General features: G+C 34.7%; 4 protein-coding genes across 9 annotated transcripts in view; 2 read left to right on the plus strand and 2 right to left on the minus strand.

Moving 5' to 3' along the window:
* LOC136413217 (uncharacterized) overlaps positions 1-7,245 on the minus strand; it is a 34,369-nt gene extending 27,124 nt beyond the window's left edge. For all 4 annotated transcript variants that reach the window (XR_010752462.1, XR_010752461.1, XM_066396624.1 and 1 more), the window contains exons 1-2: positions 6,194-7,245; positions 5,672-5,702 (exon numbers count right to left, since the gene is read on the minus strand). Coding sequence is in view for 2 of the 4 variants with exons in the window: in XM_066396624.1 (XP_066252721.1) it covers positions 5,672-5,702; positions 6,194-7,157 (995 nt within the window). In the remaining 2 variants the exon portion in view is untranslated. The remainder of the gene's footprint in view (positions 1-5,671; positions 5,703-6,193) is intronic.
* A 784-nt stretch (positions 7,246-8,029) lies between these two features.
* LOC136413095 (uncharacterized) lies at positions 8,030-10,685 on the plus strand. 3 transcript variants are annotated; one of them, XM_066396465.1, is made up of 7 exons: positions 8,030-8,397; positions 8,457-8,583; positions 8,635-8,775; positions 8,833-9,121; positions 9,186-10,168; positions 10,226-10,383; positions 10,460-10,643. In XM_066396465.1, exons 1-7 carry the CDS (start codon positions 8,293-8,295, stop codon positions 10,463-10,465), a joined length of 1,809 nt encoding a protein of 602 aa, XP_066252562.1. In that variant the 5' UTR covers positions 8,030-8,292; the 3' UTR covers positions 10,466-10,643. The 3 variants fall into 3 exon arrangements, with proteins under 3 accessions (XP_066252562.1, XP_066252561.1, XP_066252563.1); XM_066396464.1 differs by having other exon boundaries at positions 10,226-10,685; XM_066396466.1 differs by having other exon boundaries at positions 8,031-8,397; positions 8,648-8,775; positions 10,226-10,685.
* A 264-nt stretch (positions 10,686-10,949) lies between these two features.
* Positions 10,950-13,940, plus strand: L2HGDH (L-2-hydroxyglutarate dehydrogenase). The gene is made up of 8 exons (XM_066396501.1): positions 10,950-11,179; positions 12,184-12,359; positions 12,415-12,564; positions 12,619-12,809; positions 12,862-12,994; positions 13,048-13,252; positions 13,311-13,531; positions 13,580-13,940. The coding sequence occupies exons 1-8, from the start codon at positions 11,061-11,063 to the stop codon at positions 13,744-13,746; spliced, it is 1,362 nt and encodes a 453-aa protein (XP_066252598.1). The 5' UTR covers positions 10,950-11,060; the 3' UTR covers positions 13,747-13,940.
* Positions 13,941-14,167: 227 nt separating this feature from the next.
* Positions 14,168-16,470, minus strand: LOC136413119 (zinc finger protein 569-like). Its single transcript, XM_066396502.1, has 5 exons — positions 16,215-16,470; positions 15,433-16,150; positions 14,937-14,982; positions 14,495-14,857; positions 14,168-14,445 (listed from the first exon to the last, which is right to left on the minus strand). Exons 1-5 carry the CDS (start codon positions 16,347-16,349, stop codon positions 14,253-14,255), a joined length of 1,455 nt encoding a protein of 484 aa, XP_066252599.1. The 5' UTR covers positions 16,350-16,470; the 3' UTR covers positions 14,168-14,252.
* Positions 16,471-16,503: the final 33 nt, after the last annotated feature.

Below are 16,503 nucleotides of genomic sequence, written 5' to 3' on the forward strand. Positions count from 1 at the left end.
AGCTTAAAAAAGACGTAAATATTGAAGAACCCACTAAACTAAACGTAAACACTATCATGGGGTAATTAACGGTTTGTGTGAGAAAAACTTATTTTCAATATCAAAATGAATATTATCAGCAAAAGTCAAGGATGGCCAGTGGATCCCCATTGTCTCCCATACAACAATTATTTACCGAAGAAATTTCCAAATTTAACACATTTTACACACATAAATTTCCACAAAAATCACACCTTCCATAAATTTTAGTTACTTCTAAATTTTCATTCTTCTAGCAGCTTTTTCTATGTTCTGAAAACGATGATAGATTTATCACCGAAACATTAAGAAGGGTTTTCATCCGAACCCTTAGTAAAGAGCGAGTGTTATTCTCAGTTAGTTTTAACTGAGAACAATACAAAATTCTATTGCTCCAACAACCCTAATTTGTATATGACGCGCTTTTCACAATCAAAACAAGAATACATATGTATAAAACAAGGTACAAAATTAGTGTGAATTTCATTCAAATTTGTTTCTTTTATTTCTTGACTGTCTCTAGCCATTCTTGCAAACAAGTCTCTGTTTTCTTCCGACACATCCTCCACATTGTAATATAACTATTTTTTTGCAATCCAATGTGTTTTAAATTCCTCATCCCACATATATAAATATCAAGTCCACATGATGGTGCCCGCACAAGGTGAAACTTGCGAACAAGCTTTGCCTCCATTTATTGCCCTCTGGTATTCGACTAATTAACCATCTACACACTCTGTTCTAATGAAGGAAAACCTTGATTTCGCCATTTAATAAATCAAACGTGCCACCTCTGCCTCTAAGGAGTTCATTCCGTATTCCCTCCGTAGTGGCCATTGTATTCCGTTCCCAAGCTGATCACGTTTGGGGCCCGCCGGCGGTCGTCGATGCAAGTTACGGGTCCGTTTTTTGTTGGGGGGCCGGTTCGTGACTCTCGGTTTTAATGTCCACTTCACAGGGACGAGTCCTTTCGCCTGAGATGCTGCTGGAGCTACGTTTTCAGGGCGTTCGCGACTCGACCTGCATAACGATCAACTTGGGGCTTTCAACCTCCGCAATTTTTATATCCATTGCTTATTTCAAGCATGTTCAGGTCCACTAAACCCACATTCGCTTCCAGAAGCTTCTTCGCCGGGCCTCACATTGCAACTATAGCAAGATGTCCAACATTTATATTCACTATGAAATCGTTCCTGTGTGGGACTGGAACAAAGATTTGTTGGAACGGTTCTGAGGAGCAACGAGGAGATCCTCTGCATTTAAATTTGCTGATTTCCTTTATGGGAGACTCGATTAGATTTTTTTTGTGTTAACTTTATCGCTCATAAATGGGTAAATTATTATTCAAATACTTGCTGTCTGTGTAATTTTTTAAAGAAGACCATTTCAATAGTTTGGGATCTCACTACAAAAATACTTTTTTGACAGACAAATAAATTGAACCAATAAATCTTACCATCTTACCAGTCCTGAAAAAAGTACAAAATAAATCTGCGACCACATTTCAGATATACAGGGTGTCCCAGATAAGGATGAACAGCATGGGGATCTCGGAAACGGTAATAGATACAAAATGGTTTAAATTGGGAAAAAGTTAGGCAATTTAAAGCAAATTAATAATCTGTTTTTATATCGACGAAATTCCGAATGGTTACGAAGATATCCGGAAAAAAACGAATTTGGCGGTTTTCGTTTTTTGCAAATAACTCTTATACGGTTATAGTTAGAGGAATAAAAGTTTTACATTATTAAAGCACTTTTTTGAGAACTGTTTAGCAGTGTTGCCAGTTTTCTTGTTACATCCTTACTTTCGGAGAAAAATGAGTAAACTTTTGATTTTCATATGGGCGTGATATCAATTATTTATATTTTCAAAATCGTCATAAAATTCCCTTTTCAGCCATGCATTACATTTAATATTTTTCTCAGAAACTCTATGAGTTATAGCCATTAAAGCATTTTTTGATAAGTAGGCCATGATTTTGACTTATAGTAATGGTGCACATTAAATAAATGAATGCTGTGGAAACGTCAACATTATTTAAAAGTATAAATATATTACTGGTATCACCCTAAAATTAAAAAAATAATTGTTTCAAATTATGTATTTAATAACAACAATGCGGCTAAACTTGGATCGAATCAAAATCTCAAATTATAACAAATGTTCAAATAAACCACCATTATTTTCCAGGCATAGGTATGCTTATCAAAAAATGCTTTAATGGCTATAACTCATAGAGTTTCTGAGAAAAATATTAAATGTAATGCATGGCTGAAAAGGGAATTTTATGACGATTTTGAAAATATAAATAATTGATATCACGCCCATATGAAAATCAAAAGTTTACTCATTTTTCTCCGAAAGTAAGGATGTAACAAGAAAACTGGCAACACTGCTAAACAGTTCTCAAAAAAGTGCTTTAATAATGTAAAACTTTTATTCCTCTAACTATAACCGTATAAGAGTTATTTGCAAAAAACGAAAACCGCCAAATTCGTTTTTTTCCGGATATCTTCGTAACCATTCGGAATTTCGTCGATATAAAAACAGATTATTAATTTGCTTTAAATTGCCCAACTTTTTCCCAATTTAAACCATTTTGTATCTATTACCGTTTCCAAGATCCCCATGCTGTTCATCCTTATCTGGGACACCCTGTATATGTATGTAACTATGTACATACTACATCTCGATGTAGAATTCGATAGCATTTAAATGACTGCAGATATGACTTTGAAATACAGTCATGCCTATAGTAGGTTGACTGGGCCCTATTTTAAAAATATTGAGCATTATATGTATAGTGTTGAATAAACTCAGAATAAATTCAACATACGATTTATCAAATAAAGCACCGTGTTTTTTTGTTTGAGAATAACGCCCCACACACAAGTAGAGGTTGTTGAAATTAAAGAAATACACACTATTCTCAGTTAAAACTAACTGAAAACATTCGCCTTGTAGTAAGGGCTTGGACTAAAACCCTCGTTGAAGTCTGAACCTCGTCTTTAGAACCTAGGGAAACATTATTATAAAAACGAAAACCAACAGGACTAAAGTGTATGAAATGTAAATATGTAAGATATGTGAAATACGCTAAAGATTCCTCGCCTCAATCGGAATTTCCAGTGTTACACATATGTACATAACACACATGTTATGCACTTTAGTTCGGATTAGCAGTTACTGTTAATTTTCGTGTTTATAGCTGTTTTTCCTAGATTCTGAATACAATGGCACTGGTTACCCAGACCCCCCCCAAACAGTCAAAAGGGTTCTGGACTAAGCCCTTAGTTCAAGGTCAATGTTATTTTCAGTTATTTTTCCACCGTCTCAAAAACCCTTACTTTTGTATGAAGAGTTATTCCCAAACAAAATAAAAGATCAACTAAACGTTTGAGGCGCATCACACGTACTAAATCGATAACATTTAACTGGACAACACTGTGTCATCCAACTTAGTACAAAATATCGATTCACCATGGAAAGCAGATGTTTATATATATAATATAACATATAATAGACACTGTGGTTAGATTCAACAAATGTCAAATAGATTAAGTTGCATGTGCTCATAACTTATGATCATTAAGAAAAACCTCGCAGTCGAACGCGAACCATAAACGTAAGGCGTTGATTAAGCCATTTACTATTTACCATGAAACATTTGACTCGCAGCTAATTAATAGATGAATTTATCCAAGGCATGCCTCTGGCATTTGAGCGAATACTTGAAATCTTTTTAATGATTACCCTTTATTCCTTTGGCATATTCGATTGGGAAAACTAGTGTAAACATTTTGAAATCTTATTCCTGTCTGCTAAATTTGCCAATATAAAACTTTACTAGTGACGATTTCTAACTTCACTCATCTGTCAAATATTAGTTATCCCTGACACTTATATTATTTATATTGATACCGTGGAAAAACATTTACTTTCTATGATAATCTAAGAGTGCTTGTAAGTTGGAATAATATAGGTTACGATTTTGTAACATCCTATGTATCTTTACAGTGGTGTACCTCTTCACTAATCGTTAGCTTTCATTGTTTCAACGTCAAAAATACAAAACCCAGGCAATAAGTCCCCTACTACATTTTCTTTTAAGGATCTTTTCCATTAGAACGCCAAAATTCCTACGCAGAAATTCCCCCAAAAATATTGCGTCATTCATCTTTTCCTCGTAGCCCCTGCCAAAATCCTGCAGCGGCTGCAAGGGAAACAAAACAAGGGCCCAAATCCCGCGCCCCAAAACCATACATTTTCGGTCTAAATGAGCACATTGATTTTCATCACACAGGACAGGGTGGGCGAGGGAGAACACATTTTAGCCCAGGAGATATTGCACATATAAAATTATGCTTTTGATTCCCTATCAATTTTCTTAGATGTATGCCTCAGTGAGTATAAATACACAAAAACATGGTGAGTTCACAATTTGATTCGTCAAGATTTTCCTATACATTTCTCAACTTTTCTCTTGGTCTACAACGTACAACTAGGGACGTTATTCTGGGCACCCCAGAAAATCGATAAGCAAGCTGAATCGAGGATAGGGTAGGTCCAAGAGTCCTGCGTCACGCCCTTGTTAAGCGCAGGATCGATACACAACGAGAATCTCCGGTAAAATTTGCAGGAACGTTCCACTATCGATTTCAACTTTGTTTTGACTACTCCAAGATATATTTCATGGCATTAATGCTACTGGTTATCGCGCTTCTTCGGCTGGTTCAATATTTCGCTATTTTCACTTAAACATACAAAGGTCATTTTACGCCGACCACGTCTGAGAGTCAAGGAAACTTAGCCATGGGAAAAGTCCCGCCTTCGTTTTGCTTCGCGGTCCATGACGTCTGAGGGCACAATAGTGCGAACGCTTCATTGTTGTATTGTTTTCGGTTAATTTTCACGATCCGCCATTGTCCCACAACCCATAGACGATGTGTATTCATTTTCATATGTATTTCTCGCAATGGTTGCCTTAATTTGAATGTATCCCCTGCGCTGTGAGAGAATGCTGGCGTGTGACTTTCCCGCCTCGACACGCAATCAAAGATCAATCTTCATAGTGATATTAACATCCCAATTTTACATCATGCACACGATGCAAAAATAATTATTCCCCGACCCTGCGGGTCAAAAGATTGCCACACGTCCTCACTCCGCCCCCACTTTTATTTTCACGCAAACTTATTAACCGAAATCAATGAAGTCGCAGTCGATTTGCGCACTGTTTGTGTGCACTGGGTTATCATCGATTTTCACCGTGACACTTTCCCGGGAATTTGGTTCTTAAAAATGGGAGAACATTGATCTTGCACTTCCACTCATTGCGTGTTTGAGTATGGCTCTGTTTATAAGGCGAATGTCCTATATCAAGAATGAGACATGATGATGTTTAAAGCAGAGATTTGTTGATAGCAAATTACAGATTTAAAAACGTGATCATCTAAGGGGCAGGGACTTAAAATACATTCAATAATAAAGCAGATACATAAATAATCAACTATTGCAACGATCCCAGTAAAATTTTGTTTTTTACGTGCAAATTTTGTAATATACAATGATCAAAAGCTCATAATAGTTTTAAGTTATACCGGCACCTTCACCTTTTAAGCCGAACATTTACTAAATTAAATTACTTACCGATCTGTCAGGTCTGAGGTTGAGTCTATATCTACAAGATAAAACAATTATAAGCAAATGGTTAAACTGGGGGTTAAATTAACAGTTAAAATAATTACTAAAAATTTCTTTTTAATGAGAAGTTGGTTTTAAACCAATAAGTCAGTAGCATAAATTTAAAAATGTAAGTGAAAAATTTTCAGACCTTTCAATCCATAAAGTGATGCAAAAAATATTTAAAAAAATTCAGGAACTGATGTTTTACATCAAAATGATAGAAAAATTAATACACAAGGTATTTGAAAAAAAATATGGTCAGTTCTCTTTTAGTCACAGGGAGAGATTAATTTATCAAAGAAACCTCTTTACCAATTTTCCTGAAAGCACCCCTTTAAAGAGAAAAATATTAACTCCTACTAACTTTTTAAAATCCATTACTTAGCAAAGATTTAAAGATAAAAATTAAGAAATATTGTAGACACTGAATGTTTTTGAACATTCAGCGTGTACCTACAAAAAAAAAATTTTAGTAGTTTCATTTACCTGTCCTTATAGCATTTGGCTCTCTGCTACAGGTTTTACTATTACCATCAAAACTAGCCTCTTTACTTCCATCCAATCCACATTTTTTATTTCCTTTTTCCAAACTATTTTCCTTACCATCATAATTTTGCATGACTTCATCACCTTCATAACTGTTTTTAAATTTCTTGCCATCAGCATTGCAGTTTTGTCTTTGATTTCTACTGCTTTCTTCATGATTTTTATACACTTGAAACTTATTGAACTGCTTATACTGAGAAATCTCAGATCTCAATTCTGTAATCAGCATTTTTTTGTGTAGGAAATTATTGGTTTTGACTTTCAAAATTTCTGCTTTCAAATTTTTAATAAGAGAATCATTTTTGTATAAATTTAAAATCTCAAACTTATCTCTGTGTTTGGGAAAATTCTTCTTATTCTCCAAAATCTCTTGTTTCAATGATTGTAAGGTCAGTTCTTTCCGAATTACTACAGGTTCTGCGACAGACTTCAAGTTACTACTAGCTGATTTTAACAAAGATTCTTCAATGGCACTTTTAAGACCCTCATTTTTATGTAAAGTCTTTCTGGGATTGCCTAAATGGAAGGTTTTGGACTTCATTTTAACCAGATTTATAGATTGCTTAACACTTGAAGACAAACTGCTCTGAAGTGTTGAAGGTTTTGGTTTCCTTGCTTTAGCATTATGATGAAGTGAAGAAGGACGAGTGATTCGTTGCTGACGCCCTCCTAAACCTTGTCTCTTGGATGAGAATAGATTACGTTTTCGGTTTACATGTATGTCTACTATTTTGGTCTCTTCTTCATCACTAATATTAATGATGGGAATTTTGGCATATAAAGAGCAAGCATTGCTTGAAGGGTCAAAATGCTTTATTACCTCAAAGCTCCTTCTTTGAGCTCTTAGTCTTTCTGGGTTTTCGTTCACTTTCGTTATTTTATTAGGCAACGATTTGCTGGTCATTTTTGTTTAAAAACCAAGCACTGTTTGTTGAGGTTATGTATTAAAACAAAGCATGATGGAACGGAAAAATGTCTATACAGCATTAACTGTGGTGTTACTAACCATTTAACCGTATTTCCAATTGGACGAATTATGCAAAATTAGTGGAAGAATGTGGCAAACATACAAATTGAAGCTTTAAAAAATTAAATTAAAAGGTTAGATAAAAACGCGCGAAATACAAATGAAGTGACGTTTACGTTAACAGAATTGAAATTTGAAAGGATAGATTAATTTGCACTTCACACTTTCCGAGCATCATTCCATCTCTCTTCTACTTCATAAGCATGTCAGCCTAATATGAAAAATAAAAGGGTTTTTTGTGTGTCGAGAGCAAAACATATATTGCGTCTTTACGTGAGCATTACTAGATGGCAGTAAATCGAATGCAATTTGATTTGCACTTCTAATTCTGGAGGGAAATTAAAATTGGTTTATACTATTTAAGTATTTAGATTGTTCATTTTTTCCTCAGTTAATAATTTCACCCACTACTTTTTTAGACAGTTTTTGTTATTTAAGTATATATATTTAATTATCAATTCTTCTCCTTATTGTCCTTTTTCCAATGAATTCCCCAGTTTTAATCTTTCATACGTTTGTGACTCCTATAAATTAATATAATTCCAATTCTCCTGTTTGCAATTCTTACTACCCAATTTCAATGCCATTTGTGACATCATCAATTTACTCAAAAATCCTCCTGTTTATTTAAAATAACTGATTATCTTGAGATGTTTCGTATAAAATTTAATTACTATAATTTCGTGCGTTATGGATATGGATGGTATAAAGCGAGAAACATGTTTATCGCTGTATCAGCAAGAAGTAAAGATAAGATAAAACAATGGCATTAATCCACACGACAGCTTTGGTGTCTACAGTGCATGTTGTAGTGGTTCAATATTTTCCCAAAATCGTCTTCTTTTAGAGATTTTAATTTAAAAAATGTTTCTTCGTGTGTGACCTCTTGGCTACCGGTAAATTAAATGCTGCTCATTCGCATCTAGCAAACAAATATATTACACAATAGTGCTGAGACTGCTTCATCTGTAAAATATGTAATGATTCATTCATCGTATTATCAAATAATAATATGCATAAGAAAGTCACAATTTCTGATCTCAATATTGATATTCAAGGCAGAGGGAAGAGTATTAAAGAGCATTTAGTTGCTAAACTTGGCTTAGGAGTTATTGAAGTAAGTGTCTTATCAGTAATAGACCAACGCCATGAAAATCATCACTTCTGTATTTTCAGTTTTTACTTGCCTCAGTATTATATTGCTATGGCATCATTCTCTCAGAGTACATCCTTTCAGGGACTCATACTTATGAAGAAGGCATATGGACCTCCATTTTGTTTGTTTGCTGTTGGAGTTTATCAGGTAAACGTTGGAATAACAAATATTCATATTCTCCAGCTGCAGCATTTGTAGAGCCATATGCCAGATTAATTTCTGAGTACTTCGAAGACAAAAAACATAGAATCTTCAGGAATATAGTAGGAATTGGGTCTGCGTTCTTATTTATTACCACAATGATTCCCAATAATGTCACTATATACACCGTTTTTGGTGGTAAGGTCTATGGTGAAAAACAGCATAATTAAATATAACTAATGACTTGCGAAATAGGTATACTTTCATGTATAATTTCAACTCAGTTGAGACATTTAGCCACCGACCGATTGGACATGGACGCGAAAATATATGAAGCCATTCGCCAAGTGTCCAGAGCCTTGAGCCTGTTCATCATGCCGCAATTCATTTTCTGGCTCCTGTCTTATTACAAAATCAATGAGGCAAAACTGATTGTTGCCTCACTCCTCTTTCACATCGTTCCCGCAGCTCTGCTTATAAAATCTGAAGATTATTTCGTTACCCCTGTAGGAAATTCAGAAATGTCCAGATACCAGACTATTGGGTAAGGCAAATGGTATTACGATGTTCCGTCGTAGTTAACACATAGAGTTTTTCAATTGATGCAGCCGATATTCGTATCAAATGAAAGAACTGAAGAGAGTTGTAAGTCTGGAAGAGTCTTCACTCAACGGCTCAGTTGAGCCCGATCACAGCTCTTCTAGTAGCGATGAAGATGAGCGAATTTTCGAGATTACCCCCATCAGACATTTAAACAGTTCTAGCCTGGAATCATCCACTTCTGAAAATAGCAGCCAGTTTAGCACCTCTTCTCAATATGATGGGATGATAAATTATGGCGCCTCGGAGCATAGCGTGGGTCATTTAGTAATGCCTACAATGCATTTAAACCCTCTTAGTATTCAGGCTTACTTTTATAAAGTTGGCGTGAGCATATTGCCAGGTATTCCTGAAGAAAATGAAGATGAGGAAACCAACATTAACTACATAGATCCAAAGCGCTTAAGCATGATAAGTGACAAGCTCGAAGAGTTAAACATTCAAGACCAAATACGGCGAGAAAGCATCCGGGAAGTATTTAATATAAACGAGGTGATAAATGAGCACAAGCCAGAACCAATAAACCATATCGAGTACATCCCCAATTTTAAAGATGAGGACACGCGCATATCTGTAATGCACGAGCTGAAAAATCTGCACAAAGGACGGAATTGTTTCCATTGTGCCCCATACAGGAAATATGTTTGGACCAGGAGATTGCGAATAATGAAAGATTGTTTGATTGACAATGTATTCCGACCTCTGTACCATGCAGCCAAAAACCTTTATTTTTATCCGGCATTGACTACTAAAGTGGTAACTAGCACAGTATCTACACTGTATATAACTTTGGCCCCTTTCATGGCCATGCAAAACACTTGGAAGCAAACTGCAGTTTTTAATACCGAGAACGTTACTTTTTTGTTGACGTACGTTGCTTTCGCTTGGTGTTTCTTCCTCGTTACCTTGCCATTGGTAATTAAGTTGAACCCAAATAAGATTAGAATTATCTTTGGGTGTGGTTTAATCATTAGCGGAACCAGTCTATGGAGTAAGCAGGTCATTTAATGCTGAATTTGTACATATATACTAAAGAATTCCTTTACAGTTCTTTCTGCTCGATTGTCAAACGACGTAATAACATTGAGCAGTTTGTTGTTTGGGTTTGGACACGGCATAGTTTGGTATATGGAATTGAGCGTCTACAAGAGCTCTATAGGAATGAGGCCATGGTGTCTAGTGAGAGGAGCCCTTGAAGTCCTCTCAGTGATTATCATTTTATTAATTTATTATTTAATAAGTCGGTACAAACTGGATTTAAATTCGCTTCTATTTTTCGCAGCTCTAGTATACTATGCGAACGCCGGCTTGTGGTTTTGCCTGCCTTTCTTTAAATTTTTCATCAGTATTGTTAAACGGATGATGTTCGACAAGAGAAATCAACAAGAGGGTTTTTTCCCTTAATTTTGCATTTAAGTAGTATTTATTTTTGATTTTTAAGTTAATAAATCTGTAATGATTGTAAAGATATGTGTCAGTCATGCTTTTTAATAAACGTTTTTACAATTCATTGGTGAATTTTTTACTTATTCTCTCAAAATGATGAATACCGCCGAAATTTGAATTTGAACGTTTATAGGTAGAACGCCATCTAGCATTGTAGATTTAAAGTTTTGTATAATTCGATTGGGACAATATTAAATCATTCCCTCCTGCTCATGTTTCGTCTTTGTCTGTAGTGTCGAAATGTGTCCAAAAACAAGGATCAATCAAAATTTTATCCTTCCCAACTTTTATTTTAACATTGTCATTTAGTGACGTTTAGAGGGCGTTTGGGAGAAAAGGGGGATTTATTCTTAATGATGTGACACTTGTAAATTTAATTTAGGTTTTTGAATAATCAACAATACAGGAGTTGATCAACATTGATTTAATACACCATAATGTCACACTTATCCCGATTTCTAGCTACTTTAATTCTAGTCAATGGCAAACCCAGGTCTATTTTATGTGAAGGAATAAAATCGACTGGAAGGTCATTAGCAACACTTGCCAATAACAGGTAAATCAATTTATAATATTTTTAATTTAAGTCTTAATGGTCCTTTTCTTTATCATTTTATGTTCAATTTTATCTTGGGGTCAGCCACAAACTGTAAATTAGAAAAATTTAAGGTAAACTGTGCTTTGTCTTGGTGTGCTGTTGCTTTGAAAAATCAATTACAGCGTTACAAATTTAAGGTTTTGAAATTATTTTTTATCGTTTTTATCATGTAATGTCAAAATAGCTATTTAGTGTATTCTGCATTTTAATAGCAAAATTATATCTTTAAGGTATAGAATTCTTATCAAGCTAAAGGATAATTTTTTTAAAGTGTTACAAAACATTTACTTTTGACCATTTAATATTGTGTTGATAACATTTAATGGGCATATTTGAGGTAAGTAGGGGTACATTTTGATAACTTTTTGAATTATACAGAGTGGGCAAGAAAAAGTTAAACCACAAAATCAATTTTACCTTAACTAACTAGGACAAAGTTTTTGTTTGTGTTAACTCTCGTAATTTTCTACTAAAGAATACTCATTTGAAGTAAAAGAACAAATGAAAGAAGCGACAATCAATAGACCTCAGGTTATAGAGTAGAGCTGGTTTAATTCAACTCAAAATCCAATAAATAAATGCAAGAGAGATTCAAGTTATATTTAATTTAGATAATCATAACCCTGAGCATCTAAATTGGGAACTTTAAAAATGTTATGTCTGATCAATATTGTTCTTTATATACAAATCTAGCAATGTTACAACTATTTGATGCTTTTATGCCTTAGAAGTTTAAGAATGTTGTGAATGTGTTAAAGTGTTTAAAAATGCCGGAATTGAAGTGTCTATAATTTTGTTTCTCTAGCAATCATATATGCATCATAAAACCTGGAGGCTGTAGCCCGCATAAAACCTCGATTAAAAAATCTATTATTAAACCACTCTTAACCTTGACACGTGTTTATCAAGCAACTGCAACAATATCACTTTTTACATAGGGATAACTTTTAGAACTCTTTTAGAGAATACGATGTGGTAGTTGTTGGGGGTGGAATTGTTGGTGCAGCCTCAGCCAGAGAGCTAATGCTCCGACACCCTAATTTAAAAATGGCTATTCTCGAAAAGGAGTCTGCACTAGCTAAACATCAAACTGGCCACAATAGTGGAGTTATACATGCTGGGATATACTACAAACCAGGCACAAAAAATTTCCCTCAATATGTTACAGTAGTAGTTTCAATAAAGCTTTGTAGGATCTTTGAAGGCCAAATTGTGTGTGGAAGGCATGCATCTCATGTACCAATATTGCGACGAAAAGAAAATTCCATATAAAAAAGTGGGGAAGCTTATAGTGGCCACTGACAAAGTAGAAGTAGAAAGATTGGCAGAACTTCATAAAAGAGGTATCATATTGGTTGAATTTCAATCAAGGGAAGTATACACAATATAATTTCCAGCCATTCAAAATAAAGTCCCTGACATTAAAATACTGAAAGGTCTAGAAGAAATCCAAAAAGTAGAGCCTTATTGTGTTGGGCTTGAAGCCTTGTGGTCTCCTCACACTGGCATTATTGACTACAGTATCGTTACCAAACAATATGGGGTGGATTTTAAGGAAAAAGGGGGTGAAATTTATCTAAATTTTGAGGTTCTATGCAGATACTTTTGATTAGAATGTCAATATATGGATAGATTTCTAGGTAACCGGATTTGAAAATTCCAGTGACAAAAATTACCCAGTTTTGATTAAATCCAAAGATGGTAAACAGGTGAAGAGCAAATATGTATTAACATGCGGTGGGCTTCAAGCGGATAAGCTGGCAGAATTGTCAGGTAAAACAAGCACTTTATGAAATGCATATGTATGTCAAATGATTTGTGAGTAGGATGCCCAAAGGCACCCAGAATCATTCCATTTAGAGGAGAATATCTTCTACTGAATCCAGAGAAAGCAAAATTGATAAAGGGGAATATTTATCCAGTTCCTGACCCTAGATTCCCGTTTTTGGGAGTGCATTTTACACCCAGGATGGACGGAACTGTATGGTTAGGTCCTAATGCTGTGCTAGCCTTCCAAAGAGAGGGATACACGTAATTTTTCCATTTTACTGCTTAGATAATTCGTAATTAACATATTTGCTTTACGCAGATGGAGTGATATTAACTTCTCCGAGTTAGTGGACGCCCTTCTTTATCCAGGTTTCCTTAAATTGTCTGTTAAGTACGTATTTGCAGGCGCCCAAGAGGTGATAAGATCCGCCATTCCATCTCTTCAAGTGAAGAAATTACAAAAATTTGTACCTTCGATTACGACAAGTGACGTAGCACGAGGCCCTGCAGGAGTTAGGGCACAGGCACTGGATCTTTCTGGTAATTCGTCGCATTTTTAAAAATTTCCCGCTTAACGGTGATTTGTAGGGAATTTGATTGATGATTTCGTCTTTGACATGTACAAAGAAAGTAGTAGCGACTCTATAGGCAACAGAGTGTTGCACTGCAGAAACGCCCCTAGTCCAGGAGCTACGAGTTCTTTAGCTATTGCCAAAATGATGGCAGACCGGCTAGAGAGCGAATTTAAGTTATAATATGTGATTATACAGTGTGGAAGTTTTGGACGGAACAGTCCATATAACTAAGAGATGTAGTATATATATGTATATATGTAGTCATTTATTCAAAAATATATGTACTGTTAAATAGGTTTGTTATTGTGTTATTATATATTTTATTCTGATATATGTATATTGTTAAATGTACGTCCGGAAATCATTATTTCTCACATGTGCTATAATGTTAAATATATTTTGGAATGATTCTGAGTTCATATAAGGGATTTATTGTTACTTTAATCCACATCCACGTTTTAAAATTTTTAAGACATCCTATATTACTAAATCAAAAAAATGATGCACCTGTTTTAACAAAACAATTTTTATTAATATTAAATACAATCATTAAATACTCGAGTCGACATAGGAAATGTGCCTTTTTCGCAACAACACAACCGGTTTTTTAAACACAAAAAATCTCAATAAAAATAAAGAATTGCACTTTTGCACAGATACAAATAATCACAATCAAGCGCAAAAAATTAATCATGAACAGCCCGAATATGACTTTTTAGGGCCCAATCGTCCCGAAACATTTTCCCACATAATGAACACTCTTCCTTCTTGCTCTCAACAATGTTGTGCTTGGATTTCCTATGAGCCCTAAGTGACACGTTCTGTCGAAATCCGTCACCGCACATTTCACAAACGTATGGAGCTTCATTCGTATGTTGCCTAAAATAAAGATTTATTTCTCAAAAACTAACGTGAAAAGCTTTAAAACCTTTCATGCGTCCTCATAGAGAAGCGACTAGAAAACCCTTTTTTGCAGTACTGGCAAATGTACTTTCTTTCTTTCAAGTGTCTCCTTTTTATGTGGTTGTTTAATTGGTAATTCGCAAAAAATCCTTTTCCACAGGTATCACAAGTGAAACTTTTCTCTCCAGTGTGTACCTTTTTGATATGCATCTTATAGATATAAAGCTTTTTGAACGTACTGTTACAAAGTTCGCATTTAAGAATCTTTTGCGAGTGCGTGTAATATATGTGACCTCTAAGACTATCAGGGTTCTTTGCAGTGATGCCACATAAATGGCATACCGCTGGATTTGCTTTATGGTTCGATACGTGTTTACTCAAATTGTAACTGGAAAAATACATTAATATAGTTAATAAAAGACAATTTAAACTCATAATTCGTTAAGTCTGAATGTCCGTATACTTACACGGTAATCATGACGCCGCATACCGGACATTTCTTCTTAGAATGACCTGTAACAAAGGTATAGTCTATTGACAAATATATCATGTCAAGATCCAAGAATCAATGTTTCACATTGAACAGGTAATATGTAAGTTTTGCAGATATAAATATTTGATTCTAAACGATAAAATAAATGTGATATATTCAGGGAAAATCGCTAACGTATGGAGATGTGATTTTCCCACCACTAAAAATTTATTGCCACAAAATAAATTTAAATTTTGATTAGCTGTCATAAATTTTCCTTCTCTCAAATGCAGGTGATTTTAGCATAGGCAACCCAGCATACACAACAATATATTACACTGTGAATGAACTTGTTCTGAAGGGTGTTACCTCTGAAGGACAAGCTGCGTAATGTCTGAACTGAGAGGGACTATACTATATGCCTTCATCACTCAAATTGATGCAAACTGTAATTAAATATATGACAATGCTTACTTAACAGAATACCTTACCTTTCACATGAGAGCTATAGGTTCTTTTAGACCTAAATGTCTTATTACACTCCTCACATTTCCAATCTGATGGCAAATAGTGATTAATATCATTCTGCCTCCTTTTGTTACTCTTCGCAGTCTCTGCATGCAGAGTTGCTAAATGTAATTCATACAATGGCATGTACTTAAAATTCAAGTGACATATTCCGCAGCAATACGTCTTACTTGCATCTTGGGGATGCTGTTCCTCAATATGAGCTTGATATTGAGCAATATTTGGAAGATAAATATGACAGGTATCACAAGGCTGCTTCTCATTATAATGACTGCTTGTATGGGCATACAAAGCCTGATCATTTTCACAGCTACAGCCACATATGAAGCAATTTGTTTGAGGTTTCCCTTCATCTGTTTGAATGTAAATAAGTTCATCATAATCTATGTCATCATCTGAGTGATTAGCATCTACATCCAATAATCTCTTAGATGGACTAGAATTAGATTCAGTACTATGCTCTACTTTAACAAAACTTGATATATCAGCAATGTTCAATGGGTCTTCAGTGGAGTCACTGTTGATATGTTTTAGATAGGCTTTTGATTCAACACAGTGAAGACCTAAGAGCTGAAACTTTTTCTCAGCAGCAGTAAATCTCTGCTGAATTCCATAAGCTAATTTCAAGTTAAGCCAACATTTGACACAGGAAACTGTGGAGCTTGAGTAGCTTTCGTTTACCTGAAGAAATGGTTTGGGAGGGGGTGAACTAAAATCCTAGGTTTAAGTCTAAAAAAGCACTTACAGAAATTCCTGTAAGAGAAAACAGCATTTCTTTTCCATTATTTTTTAGCAATGAATAGTAGACTACTGAAGTGGCCAGACAAAGTCTACAAAAAGACTGCTTTTCATCTATTTGTACTGGTTTTATAGTTTCCATATTTTCAGGAAATACGATTTATGTCCTTTGGTAGTTGTATAATTTTTATTTTATTTGTTTATCACATTAACAATTGAGAAAAATAATAAAAATAAATATTGATACATCACCATAGCAACGACATAACCAAAAAAAAAAAGATTGATTATTAACA

The sequence above is a fragment of the Euwallacea similis genome, chromosome 13 (assembly GCF_039881205.1).
Source record: "Euwallacea similis isolate ESF13 chromosome 13, ESF131.1, whole genome shotgun sequence".
NCBI lineage: Eukaryota > Metazoa > Arthropoda > Insecta > Coleoptera > Curculionidae > Euwallacea > Euwallacea similis.